At 44.1% G+C, this 14423-nt stretch overlaps 2 protein-coding genes and 2 long non-coding RNA genes across 4 annotated transcripts; all 4 read right to left on the bottom strand.

Moving 5' to 3' along the window:
* Nucleotides 1–5789: 5789 nt before the first annotated feature.
* LOC119737951 lies at nt 5790–6514 on the bottom strand. The gene is made up of 2 exons (XR_005272417.1): nt 6228–6514; nt 5790–5974 (listed from the first exon to the last, which is right to left on the bottom strand). It is a non-coding gene; the product is annotated as an uncharacterized LOC119737951 (long non-coding RNA).
* Nucleotides 6515–7776: 1262 nt separating this feature from the next.
* On the bottom strand, nt 7777–10101 carry LOC119738052. The gene has a single exon (XM_038212778.1). The coding sequence runs from the start codon at nt 10099–10101 to the stop codon at nt 7777–7779; it is 2325 nt and encodes a 774-aa protein (XP_038068706.1).
* A 278-nt stretch (nt 10102–10379) lies between these two features.
* On the bottom strand, nt 10380–12425 carry LOC119738049. Its single transcript, XM_038212769.1, has one exon. It carries the CDS (start codon nt 12423–12425, stop codon nt 10380–10382), a length of 2046 nt encoding a protein of 681 aa, XP_038068697.1.
* A 583-nt stretch (nt 12426–13008) lies between these two features.
* On the bottom strand, nt 13009–13389 carry LOC119737950. The gene is made up of 2 exons (XR_005272416.1): nt 13299–13389; nt 13009–13045 (listed from the first exon to the last, which is right to left on the bottom strand). It is a non-coding gene; the product is annotated as an uncharacterized LOC119737950 (long non-coding RNA).
* Between the last annotated feature and the right edge of the window lie 1034 nt (nt 13390–14423).

Here is a 14423-nt window from a genome sequence, read left to right as displayed (position 1 = left end):
TGCGTTCCAGGTTGAGCTACATTGTATAGAATCGATTAAAAAACAGTATGTACTCCTGATTACCTCGGTTCGAGTATCGAGTCCATGCAAAATTTGCATACAGAGAATCGAGTACGGGCCAAGTCCAAATAGTTTTCGAGTACTGAAAGTCGAGTTTTACCTTACCTTTCATTTTTTTTCTGCAACTTTCCTGGTATAAGTATGTAGATATGATATGTTCACATTGTGTGATTCCCATAGACACCCGCTCAGATTTGAGATTAGTATTCAATTGAACCTGTTTGTTTGTATCTCATCAAGAATGGAAAAACGAAAAAGCGTAACAAATAACATTTTGGGGCACATTTAAAATCATAGTTTTTATCCAAATGTTTGCTTGTACACAACTGTCGCATATTTATACTGACAAAGCGTCAGCGTTTAGTCGATGTCCACTTGTTTTGCGCACAGAGCTCGCTCGCGGCTTTGTTGTTTGTAATTTACGTATTCGAATCATTTTACCTTAGAAAATCATTGTAATAAGCAATTTAGTATTACCAAATTGTTTATTACGTGGGAATATGCACGAAGAAATAAAAATAAAATAAAAACAAAAACAAAACCTGCCTGTTGCTGACCTCGCGGTCTCAAAAAATGTCAATTGATTTTGTGACAGTAACGAATGAATTGATCCTCATCAATAATGATAACTGCATAGACATTGTTCAATTTCATATTATTAAAAAGCATGTCAACAGGACACACGAAAGGAACAGAACGATTAAAAAACAAATGCGATTGACAATAAGTTCTGGCCGTGGTACAATAAGTCTTGCATTAGAGTCTTGCATGAACTCGATAAACGAAATGATCCCTGCCAGACCTTTGAAATGCGATGCCCTAAACTGCGACTCCGATTGCAAGAATGAATCAACATACTTTTGGTCAATTGTTTGGACCGACAAACAGACCATCCGACCGATTGAGCGACCGACCAGCAAGCGACTTGCAGAAACCTCTGCCACAGCTTAAAAATAGGAAGTGGTTAGCCCCTGAAATCCCCTGTTGAGAAGAACTCCCTAAGAGAATGAAAAACAGGTGTCATGAAACCCCTTAGAAAGATAGAAAATAGTTATCAGGAACCTCTAAGCTGATAGAAAATAGGCAGTGACAATTTGTATTCCCTAGAAGGGTAGACAAACGTGCGAGTGCACAATAAGCTCTGGCTGTGTTGCAAGACGTCTTGCATGACAGTCTCGCATGAAATCGATCAAAATGGTCCCGGCTATAGAGTTTATAATACGACGCCGAAATATGCGACGCCGATGGCACATATAGAGCTTACACCAAATCGTTGGTCGATGTTCGGGATAAACTGACATGCAGGCAAACAGACCAACTGACCGACAGACAGACAGAAAGACCTACCAACCGTCCGACCACCAAGAGACATGTAGAAGCTCCTACAAGAGATTAAAAATATACATTGGAATTTTACCACAATGTCTTAAAAGTAAAACCTTTTCTTAAAATCGGAACATCCACAATATCTTCAATAAACTGCTATTCCCTGCGTTTTTAGTCTTATTTGAACGACGACAATAATGTATTGTCATTTTGGCGTCTGCAACCCTCGATCAATTTGGAATTTATTTTTGCATCCAACGACCTGTCATCTGTGACTTTTTTTTCCACAGATGTTTGACACGAGAAAGGGCCATCAAGCCATGGGATTTGGCTGGATTTCATCGGCATTCCTGACAGCACTAATTGCTATAGGTACGTCAGCAACTTTTTCAATTACAATATTCTTCATGTATCTATAATGGGTCTGTGGCATGTACCGGTAATTAATGAGCGTAGTGGCGTAATCTGGAACATCAAACCAACATAATGGGGCACGGTAATAACTGTTCAGCTTGTGGGTTCGAGTCCAGCCTGGGTTTGCGATGCGTGTGTCCTTGAACAAGGCACTTTGTCACTTATTGCTTGTCACCGCGCAGGAATAAATGGGTAACTGTGAGAGCAGAGGTGGTTTTGGTGATTGATTTTGGTTGCTTTTGCACCCTGGCAGCATTGAATTGTATACAGTCAGAGGGCTGGAGCTGAGATGGATGTTGTATGATACTACGAGCATGGGTAATATCATGTTAAGCGCTTTGAGAGTCCATCTGGTTGCGCTACCAACAAATATATTATTTCACGACATCGTACGACAGGCATTGAATTTGGGAATTTTTAGGGCAAGGCCACTTTGGCCTTGAATGGAGCAAAATTATAGAGGGCACCACGGCCAGTCGGGAGGGCACCAAGGCCAAACTAATATCTGCAGAAGGGGCACAGAGGCTGGCTAAAAAAAAAAGTAAAAGAAATGCGCATTTATATTAGCGATCATGTAGTTTAGGTTTAGTTTCGATCAAATTTGAGCCAAAGGTATTTTTATCATTCAAAAAAGTACCTTTTCAACCTAAAGCAGACTTCTCTCAGCTTATATTGCACCTGTTTTGTAATTTTGAACACTTTTTGGGGATAGAAATTACGTTTTTTAAAGCAGTTTATGGTTGGTGACGTGCGATCGCCATCTCTATTTTCGTGTTGCGTTTTTTCGTTGTCGTTTTCCCTCCAAATTCCCCTCAAAATTCGAAACCCTTCCCTCTATCTATAACCTACCTGCATGTTCTTAAAGTGGATTAAAAGTTGATTTTGTTCTCTTACGGGAATCAGGCCCATAATTAATACACGATCGCCATTTACAATGTCCGCTTTTGACAATCGGAATTCGGAACGCCATGTGCACGCGTGTTTTGACTATGCCCCAAGCTCGTTTGCCTCGTACACGAACATCAATGCGTTCTGTACCCGCGAATGCAAGCACTGGGAAAAAGAAAGTCGGTTGACTGCACGTAAGATCTGCCGTACGTACTCCTGCTGGTATGTGTGTGTGCGAATACTGACATATATTTTTGCGGCGGGGGTGTCGCTACTTGAAGTATCGGCACATACAGGAACTGGAGATTCAGTTGTCAGTGCAGTGTACATGTACGGGTCGCACTAAACAGCGTCAACAAAGCGTCAACACATGACAGAAGCGTCAACACACCGTCAACACATCCAAAACACATTCTGAATTGACAAAAAGGGCATATAATTGTGAAACATACAATAAAAGAGAATTTCCATTGGATTGAGTTTCCATTTCATTGTTAAAAATATCGTATTTTCACGCGAAAAAAATGACCTTTCACTCGCACGGCCGTTGTCCGCCATCTTGACTTCGCACAAAGCTTGGACTACACCATTTCAAGTAGGGGTGTGTAGGTAATGACATTAGCTTGTCATAAACAACAGAGGGATACCAGATCTTTGAGGACTGAGTATCGGAGTGGATCATTATTTTGTGAGTTGTGTTTATGTGTCATTTACTTTATTGAAATGGACATCTTTTGGTATTGGCCGGCCGCGCCCTCTCTGTTGGTTTATTGTACAACGCTATCACCCTTTAGCATAATGGTATGGTCCGCACTGCCACTGAGGCAACATGGCAGCCGATTTCGGAGCGGCACGGAGAGCCAATTTTCTTGAACTGAAAATCGCAATTTTCAGACGTTTAACCTATTAATTTTAAGCCAAAATCTTGTTTCTGTCCATACTGTATGGGTTACATACTGCTTTTGTCAATTTTATGCATTTTGGATGTGTTGACGGTGTGTTGACGCTGTGTTGAACGTACAACTGTACGTGTGTGTACATCGTACAGTGGGGAATCGACGGCGGGACGGCCACGGCCGTACTGCACGCGTGTGATTGATTCAGCGAGATATTAAGACAACTGATTGGGCTGGCATGGCATCGAAATACATTGTCAATTTGTGGAAAAAACAACTGGAATCAAGGATTGTAGTGGTTTTAATAGGCTGATGCATGTTTTTGCAAAAAGGGCACGGCGGCCAAGGTAATTATGGGGCAAGGCAAAACTGGCCGTGAAGACAGGGATTTTTTGTGGGGCACCTCGGCCAGTAAAAAGGCAACGACGGCACTGGCCGTCGTGGCCGTCGTTCAATTCAAATCGTACTACGATTTTATAATAAATCGGCATAAATCGGGGTGCGTGTACAAACAATGGGAGGTACCCCACAAGGAATGCCCACCGACTTGCGGGGTACCGTTTTGGTACCCCACAAGTTTTTCACGAAATAGAAATATGGATTTTACTCAAAAACTAGTTATTTCCTTGGCGGGTTGATTCGTCTAAAAAAAAATTGAGAAAAGGGATATTAAGTCCGAATTTCAGCCCAGGAAAAAAACTATGGTTAAAATAAGAGCATTTCTTATAAGTGTGCGACGTTGCGTGTGTGTGGGGGGGGGGGGGTGGAGGGTGTATATAACCCCCTCCTCCAACGTTTTAGACGGGGATGGGCTGTTGAATCTCCCCTCCACTTGTTTGTAATGACGAAAACAGATAATTAAAAGGTAATTTTCGAACATCCAAACAACCCAAATTATTTACTAGCACTGAAAAATGGAGAAACAAAGTACACACTCTAAGAAAAAAATAGGCAATATTGTGTAAAATCGTACTCTTTATGTCAGTAAAAAGGGAACATGGTCGTTATGGGGGTAAACTTCACACAGCTTCTGTTGTGTCAAATTGTAATTCTGCACTGTGTAACAATTTTACGCAGAAAAGACGTTAACTTTTACTCCAAAAACATGTTTAAAAAAAGTACACCCAAAATGAGTAATATTTTCGTTTACCCATCATGTTGATTAAGCCTTGCCCACTCCATATGGAGTAAAACTTCAAACATATGTTGCGTTACATTTTACTCAAATGTTTCTCAAATTAAGCAAAACAATATTTTCCCCTTTACTGTTTATGTTTTTTCGCTGCTATTTCTAATTTTGCTGAGGGACAAAAATAGACTTTGACGTCGTGGGGATTGGCAGAACTCGTCCCCATTTTTGAAGGAAAGTTGGAACTTCGAGAGTTTTAGCTCACTACATGCAGCCTTCTACAGACTACGTAGACTATTCTAGTGTGGTAAACCTGTGACCATCATGTATTTTTCATGCTAATTACCCATGTTTTCATTTTCATTGCATGCTCTTGTTCATGCTCTCACAGAGTCAGTCTGTCGGTACTGTGCATAATGCAACTCAGGTACCGAAGGCATCCAACACGTACAGCGAAACCGTTGTGTCGTGGAGTCGCGCTGTTATCCTTCTGTTTGCAAAGACTATAGCCAGTTTATTGCCGTAAAGATTTGTTTTCCACACAAAATTTGATTGATGAATGGTATAATAATATACGCGACTCCACAACACATCGGTGTCGCTGTACGTGTACGACGTTGGATGCCTTCGGTACCTGTGTTACATACATATAATGCAAACACACACGCACGCACCCCGACTCTGTGAGAGCATGGACTAATGAGAAAATGAAAACCGTAATTAGCATGAAAAAAAATTGATGATCGCACGTTTACCACATCAAAATAGTCGACATTGTGTAGAAGGCTGCATGTCGTGAGCTAAAACTCTCGTAGTTCAAATTTTCCTTCAAAATGGGGACGAGTTCTGCCAATCCCCACGACGTCAAAAATTCGCGTACGTCCTCCATCTTGAACAATCCGCACGCGTCTACAATGCGATGTATACATGTTTATCTCACACATTTAGTGCGGCACTAAAACTGTGGAGGATGTCAGTTCGTGAAACCCAAAATATCCTGGTTCTGTAAATACGCGCACGTGCAGCGCGCTTGAGTATCAGTTAGTGGTAACGGTGACCGAAGGTTCAATAGTCCGTGTGGCTGCCTCGGGGCTCACTTGTGCCCAGAGGAGTTTCGGACTATAGTTCTCAAACTTATGAGAAAAGGACTCCCAAGTGACTGGTATTCGCAATCAATCCAGGAACCACACACTAAACACAATGAAGCCACTTGACAACATGGTGGTGATTGCTGATAGTAGATTGAGATTGAGATAACAATCTGCAATTTAATAAAGCAGAAAAAACACTAATAAGAAAACTATAATAAATGTACATGGAAAAGTCTAATCTATTAAACATGGCAAGTTGAGTCCAAAAATGTGAAGTCTGATTTGTCAAATCTAAACACTATTTGCAGTTCAATCTGTTTTTTGCTGAATGAAAAATCAACTGTAAAATCTCAGAAAATCCACTGAATTCTGTCTCTAAACTTATTAAAAGTAACTCATAAAATCAAGGAAAATGCTTCTTACCAAAATGGGGTCTTTCAAGGTCCACAAAGAGTGAATAAAGTGATGAAACTTGAAGAACTAAATCGCAATGAGTATGAAAACACTCGTCTCTGAAATCACATGGTCAGTAAATATGGCTGCCTATTGTTTATGTGGCAAGATTATGTGGTACTTGTACCCACACAGGGTCTCTGTATGCACACAGCAAGTGCACAAGGTCACTCTGGTGGTGGGAAGGAGGCTTCTTAATGCAACACATAAGTAGGCTCTTTCACTTTTATGAGGTGAAAGTTAACAGTAGGCTCTTTCACTAAATATGAAGTAATACTCTAAAAATGGAATTCTAAATTTAAACTATAAAAACTGTTCAGAAAATTAATAAACTTAAGACAAACTCACTGCACAGCTGCTGCAGTGACATGGCTCCTCTAACTGCATCTCGCAGTTAACAAACTAAAATCAAACCTGAACTTCAAAGATTAATGTCCATGAAAATGTTCCTTCATCTTGGTGGTCATCTTGTCTCGCACGCACTGCTCCTCAGATGCAGACTAGTGTTGGCTCGTTAAATTGGTATCTACCTACTAATGAGTAACAAGAACAGTTAAAATGTAAAGTTCATAAACTAAATAGATTGTCGTCAGCAGTGGGTCTCTTCTGGCAGGATCTTCAGTTTGGCTCTTCGGTGGGGACTTCTCTGGTCTCTTGAGCTTCAGGCTTCTCTGCGGGTACCAACAGGACAAGCTTGTGTACTGGTCTGTCAAGGAGTGATGGAGAGTGTTGCCGTCTGCCAAGGTTGTCTCGTGTGCCATCGGCCATCAAGAGCTTCACTGACCTGACTCTTCCGTCATTGCTCGGGTAGGTCTCCACTACGCGTCCTAGTGGCCACTGGTTCCTGGTCTGCTCATCTTCCTTTGAGATCACGACATCACCTACTTGTAGATCTCTTACTGGATTGACCCACTTCTTGCGCTCTTGAAGATGGTGCAGAAACTCCTTTCTCCATCTCACCCAAAACTCATTGGTCAAGAACTGGACACGTCTCCACCATTTGCGGGCATAGACTTCTTCCTTCTGGAACTTTCCAGGCGGAGGCAGAACCACCTTGGGTTTCATGGTGAACAGATGATTGGGTGTCAATGGCTCTGGTGCGTCTGATGAGCAGAGATAGTCTGTCGTGAGAGGTCGTGAATTGATGATGCCTTCTACCTCAGTCATGAAGGTCCTGAAACATTCATCATCCAATTGTGTTGTGGTTTTAAGAAGAAGACCCTCTAGTGCACGGCGTACTGTACCTATCTGTCTCTCCCACACGCCTCCCATGTGACTGGCATGCGGTGTGTTCAGCTTGAAGGGAATCCAGTCACAGTTGCTCTCTAACAGGTACTGGTGGACTCTGTCCTGCTCCATCTCAGCTAGCGCCTCTCTCAGCTCACTCCGAGCACCGATGAATGTTGTACCTAGGTCTGAACGCAGTTGACGTACAGGTCCTCTCCTGCTCTGGAATCTTGTAAGGGCATTGATGAAAGAACTTGCCGTTAAGGAATTTGCTGTCTCTAGATGAACACCTCTAGACTTGACTCCTACGCTCTTTCACCAAAAATGGACCGAAGTAGTCCACAGCACAATAGGAAAATGGGAGCGCTGGCTCTAGTCGATCTACGGGTAGGTCAGACATCTTCTGTCGCTGCAGCGATCCACGCAGTTTGCGGCAGGTCACACATCTTGAGATGTAGTTGGACACAGCTGATGAACCACCAATCACCCAGTACCCTCTCTGACGTAGCTCGTTGTGTGTCATTCCTCTGCCCATGTGATTCACCTTCTCATGAATATGGCGAATCAACAACTGGGTGACATGACCTTTGTAAGGGAGAACGGCTGGATGCTTAGCTTCAATTGGAAGATCAGATCTGGCAATACGGCCACCCACTCGGATGATGCCATCGACATCTAGAAAGGGATCTAGCCGGTACAGACAACTCGTCTTCTTCAGGTAGTCATTTCTCACTCTTGCAGTCTTTCCATCGGTGACTTGCCCGATTACACCAAGTTCTTCTAGGGCCTGTAACTCGACACTGAAATGTTCATGCTGAACATTTTTGATGATTTCCATCTCTCCATTCTGTAGTTCTGCCACAGTGATTGCTTGCTTCGCAGGAGTGGAACAAACTTTCCCTTCACAAGGTCTCTTCACTACTCTGTTCCTCAACTTTGTCTTCAACCTCAGACAAAGAGCGACTGCCCTGCAAGCTCTATTCCAGGATGAAAAGCAATCAAGTCGGCTCACTTCGAAGTGATGATGTCGTGCGTTGTTCTCAGCTGTTGTCACGAAAGCTGAGACTCTTTTCACATCTGGGTCTGATTCACTCAGTGGTGCAACTACGGCTGGCTGGGGTTGAAAGGGGCCATCCTTCTGCAAGAAATCTGGACCGGATAACCAGCAGGACTTCTCTATAAGTTCCTTTGCTGTCAGACCACGTGATGCTTCGTCAGCAGGATTTTCTTTGGTGTCTACGTACATCCATCTCTCTGGGTTAGTCAGACTTCTGATTTGCTGCACTCTGTTAGCAACATAGACATGGAATCGTCTTGCTTCATTGTTTATGTATCCCAAAACAATCTTGCTGTCTGTCCAGTAATATTCGTGGAGCATCTCGTAACATAGCTCTCGTCGCAGGAATTCACTCACAGTTGCTGAGACAGTTGCTGCTGCAAGTTCTAGCCGGGGGATGGTGACAAGCTTCAGAGGGGCCACTCTGGACTTACCGACTACAAAGGAACAATGTGCCTTATTGTTCTCATCGACTAGTCGTAGGTAGGAACACTGACCATAACCATCTTGGCTTGCATCGGAAAAATGATGCAATTCAACTGCTGTCACAGTTCCAAAATCCTTGGGCTTAAAACATCGCTGGATTTGGATCTTCTCTAAGCCGAGAACCTCTAAACGCCACTTCTCCCACTCAGGTTGTAGCATCTCTGGCACTGGATTGTCCCAATCAAGTTTGTCGCGACACATCTGCTGCAAAATTCTCTTCCCTCTGAGGGTTACTGGAGCCACAAAGCCATTTGGGTCATAGATCGAACTTACAGTTGAAAGTATGCCTCGTCTTGTGAATGGTCTATCTTTCAACTCAATATGGAACTGAAAGGTGTCACTCTCGACACACCAAGTGACGCCCAGGGCTCTTTCCATTGGTAGTACATCAACCTTCAGATCTAGTTCCCTTGTACCACTGGCTCGCTCTTCTGCAGGGAATTTTTCCAACAGCTCTCTTTTGTTGGAGATGATTTTGTGCAGTTTCAACCCAGCTTTTCCACACAGATTCTGACTGGCTTTGATCAGTAATGATGCTCTTTCCACTGTGGGTAGTGACTTCAGTCCATCGTCTACGTAGAAATCATTACGAATGAAGTGAGCTGCCTCTGCTCCAAACTCATCCTCTCCATCATCTGCTGCTCTCTTCAGCCCGAAGTTGGCACAGCCTGGTGAGCTAGCGGCCCCAAACACGTGAACTTTCATTCTGTATTCGACCACTGGCTTCTCTGGATCACCATTTTCCCACCATAGGAATCGCAGCAGGTCACGGTACTTCTCTTCTACATAGAACTGATGGAACATGCTCTTCACGTCAACCATAAAGGCCACTTCCTCTTTCCTGAATCTACACAGAACACCGAGAAGACCATTAGTCAAGTCAGGACCTTGAAGGAGATGGTCGTTGAGTGAAACGCCTCCATATTTGGCTGAACAGTCGAACACCACTCTTATCTTGTCCGGCTTTTTGGGGTGATAGACTCCGGTGTGCGGCACATAGTTTACCTTTCCCTCATCAACTTCCAGTTGGTCTAGGGGGACTCTCTCTGCACACTTTGGGATTACATCTTTCATGAACTCCCTTTAGTCTTCACGAAACTTCACATTCTTTCGGAATCTGGCGGACAGCTAATTCCATCTCTTGACTGCAAGTTGGCGGTTGTTAGGCAGGGTCGCAGCGTCAGACTTCAGTGGTAGTGGCATTTCGTAGTGGCCATCGGATGCTTTCTTTATTCCTTTTTCCATCACGCTCAGGAACTTCTCGTCTTCTACTGAGTATGGTTTCCCCTGATGATTCTGGACAAAGTCGGACTCCAACACCTTGAGAACTTTCTCTGGGTTTAAGACTTCTTTCACCCTCGTACCATAGACGAAGTGTTGGTAGCTTTGTGGTTCAGCAGCAACCACTTTGTTGCATACTGCAGGTTGGTCATCGGTTTGTCGTGCAGCCTTGCAAACGTTCCCATTACTCCCCAGCCTAGTAGTGACCTCTGGCCGTAGGGGTCATCCTCTCCACCGGCGATGATTTCTCTGGGTCTAACCACTCTTGGGCAATTGCTTCCGATGAGAAGAGAGATGTGCAGGGTTGGATCATAGGGCATGAGTTTATCTGCCAGAGACTTCAGGTGGGGCCAATGATGCACGACAGCAGGTTTCGGTATCTGGGATTTCTTGGCTGGAACGCTGTCCCGCTTGAAGCAGACTGGAAGTTTAACAGTGTGCTCTCTATTGACATCAAGCACTTCAAGCCCGGATATGCGACTGCTGGTGATTTGCACAGTTTGCTCTTGCATTGTGCTGAGTAGTAACTGCGTCTCTGGTCCCTGCAGGTTCATCCTTTCACACAAACTCTTTGACACGAAGCAACTGTTGGATTGTTCGTCCAAGATGGCGTATTCGAGGAACTCCCTCGCTGGATCACTCTCACTACGAACCAACACTGGTATAATCATGGAGTGGTCACCTTCTCCTTCTTGGTCTGGTTGGGAACACACTTGAATACAGTTGGACATTCCCTCATCTCGTTTGGGGTGCACAGCAATGACTTCTTTGGGTGGGGATGAATTGTTTGGGACTTTGTCAGCTGGTTGTTTACTTGCCGCTGCTGACTGGGGGTTACTTGAAGCAGTTTCTTCTGGCCGTCTCTGTTGGAAGTTGCGATGGAGGCAGGTCAAATGGGCACCAGCGCAGATCCGACAAACTGTTTTGTCATTACACTCTCTCACTTGATGATCACTGGAACGTGCACAGCCCTTTCGCTCAGCGAAAGGCTTGCGCAGAAAGCGCTCACAGTCGTCCAGGAGATGACGCTTATTGCAGAAGAGACAACTCTTGTCACTGGACAACTGCACTCTGCTTGTTGGTTCACCTCGACTGGTACTAGTCGCAAAAACACTGGTGTTCTTTTTCGGAGCACTTCCTGCATTTGAACGTTGTTTGTCCTGACTTCGAACCACGCTCTGCAACTCAGGAATGTTTGCCCTGTCTGCTGCAATCTTCACAAGTTTGACAAACTCGCTGAATGGGGGGAAGGAATCCTGACCACGGATCTGTCTCCAATAGTCAATCTTGTCCCGCCACTTTGTCTCAAGGTTGAATGGCAGTTTCTCGACTAGACGAGCATTCTCACTGGCGTAGTCCAGCACTCCAAGGCTTGCTGTGGTTGCTCGTGCTGCCTCTACTTTCCCCAGAAAATCAGAGAAATCTCTCAAGCCTGCTGCATCCCTCGGCGTTAACCTCGGCCACTGACGGAGTTTGCTTATGAAAGCAGTGCTCACTACACTACTGTTTCCGTACCTCTCGTTCAATACTTTTCTTGCCTGCGTGTAGGCCTCTTCAGTGCCGATGAGCATGTAGTGCTCCACTAGGTGCTTTGGTTTCCCCGTCACATATTGATTGAGGTAGTTAAGCTTGGTGTCGGCGTCAAGGGGTTGGCTGTCGATAAGGGAATTGAAGGAGTTCCGCCACAGGGGGTACTGGAGTGGATCACCATTGAATTGGGGGACGGCTATCTTTGGTAGCTGACTAGATGCAACAAGGCGTTTGTTTACATCATGCTGTTGTCTACTGGACTCGGCCAACTGTGTAATGCACTTCTCAAGTGCCGACGACATCGTCATCCGTCCTCCTTCACTTTGGTGATGAGAATGATGTACACTGGACTGTTCATCAGATCTGTTCTGATTGGCTGATGTAACCATGGCAACTGGTTGGAGTGACGCATTGTCCACATATGCGCTTTCACTTTGGGGCACAGATGGACACAATGGAGGGGGGTAATCACTTTGATGCGAGTTGAGGAATCTCTGCATATGTTCATGTTTGTCGGCGGGGATGCCGGACAGCTCTGATGATATTGAACTGTTGTCATCCCGCTCCAGCGATGAGTACACCTGCATCACAGCTCGGGTTTCGGCCAATTTCCTCTCTATCTCAAGTTGTTCTAACTTTTTGTCTCTCTCGTTTTCATTTTCCCACTTTCTTTGCCGCCACCAACTCCAGGAGTTTCAGCTGTTTTTCTTTCTCTGCAAAGTCTAGCTGGACCTGCAGAGCAGCCGCTGTTTTCGCTAGTTCCAGCTTTTCTTCCTGATGCCGTGCATCTGATGATGTAACGGACACGGCATGACTGGCTCGACTGGAACCTTTACTTGACTTGTAAGAAGACACATGACCAGCGTGACTTGCTGCTCGACCGGCGTTACTCTTCTTTGACTTGTCAAACTTATGACTAGAAGACGACTGGATTGGTAACGACATGACGTGGGTTTATTCACTCTGCATGCTCTGGAACGACTGGACTTTGGTTGTGACTTTGATTGTCCTTTGATTGTTATTGTGGCTGCCTCGGGGCTCACTTGTGCCCAGAGGAGTTTCGGACTATAGTTCTCAAACTTATGAGAAAAGGACTCCCAAGTGACTGGTATTCGCAATCAATCCAGGAACCACACACTAAACACAATGAAGCCACTTGACAACACGGTGGTGATTGCTGATAGTAGATTGAGATTGAGATAACAATCTGCAATTTAATAAAGCAGAAAAAACACTAATAAGAAAACTATAATAAATGTACATGGAAAAGTCTAATCTATTAAACATGGCAAGTTGAGTCCAAAAATGTGAAGTCTGATTTGTCAAATCTAAACACTATTTGCAGTTCAATCTGTTTTTTGCTGAATGAAAAATCAACTGTAAAATCTCAGAAAATCCACTGAATTCTGTCTCTAAACTTATTAAAAGTAACTCATAAAATCAAGGAAAATGCTTCTTACCAAAATGGGGTCTTTCAAGGTCCACAAAGAGTGAATAAAGTGATGAAACTTGAAGAACTAAATCGCAATGAGTATGAAAACACTCGTCTCTGAAATCACAGTGTCAGTAAATATGGCTGCCTATTGTTTATGTGGCAAGATTATGTGGTACTTGTACCCACACAGGGTCTCTGTATGCACACAGCAAGTGCACAAGGTCACTCTGGTGGTGGGAAGGAGGCTTCTTAATGCAACACATAAGTAGGCTCTTTCACTTTTATGAGGTGAAAGTTAACAGTAGGCTCTTTCACTAAATATGAAGTAATACTCTAAAAATGGAATTCTAAATTTAAACTATAAAAACTGTTCAGAAAATTAATAAACTTAAGACAAACTCACTGCACAGCTGCTGCAGTGACAGTCCGAATTTAGAATAAGGTTATATGAGCTCCGTGCGATACCAAAGGAGGGCGCCCTTTCACCTTAGCAACGACTCCCATGGGCGGGACATTTCGCTTGTTGACTCGCACCGTTTGAACGCGTTCCTTTTGTATAACGCACGCACAACGGGGGATTTGTTCTATTTACACGCCCGCAGTGGCCGCGCTTCGGCTCAAACGCATTGCAGTCAGGCAATGGCGTCGGTCTGTCACCCCAACTGTACTTCCTTTGCCGGTGAGGGGGTGCTTGTGAACAGAGCGAATAGTCCGGAGGTTTAACAGTTCGAAACGAAAATGAGGCTCAATAGTCAGAAGGTGTATTTTTCCGAACTGACAACAGGGGTGGGAAGTCCAAAAAGACTATAAGGTCCAAGTGTCCGAATCGACAATAAGGTCCGATAGTCAGAATCGACAATAAGGTCTGATAGTCCAAATCAACAATAAGGTCTGATAGTCCAAATCAACAATAAGGTCCAATAGTCCGAATCAACAGTGAGGTCCGATAATCCTAAGTATCAGACTGACGAACTGTATTGTCCATTCGGACTATCGAACCGTATTGTCCATTCGTACTATGGCACCGTATCGTCTATTCTGACCATGAACCTTCGGATTAATTAACCTTATTCTATTTTGTGTCTAATGGGCTCTTCGGACTATCGAACCTTCGGACTATCGACATTCGGACTTTTGAACCTTCTGACTA

This window comes from Patiria miniata, unplaced genomic scaffold, assembly GCF_015706575.1.
Source record: "Patiria miniata isolate m_02_andy unplaced genomic scaffold, ASM1570657v1 HiC_scaffold_3, whole genome shotgun sequence".
NCBI classification, from domain to species: domain Eukaryota; kingdom Metazoa; phylum Echinodermata; class Asteroidea; order Valvatida; family Asterinidae; genus Patiria; species Patiria miniata.
Note: the sequence above shows the minus strand (reverse complement) of the source record. Positions and strands in the feature narration are given on the sequence as shown.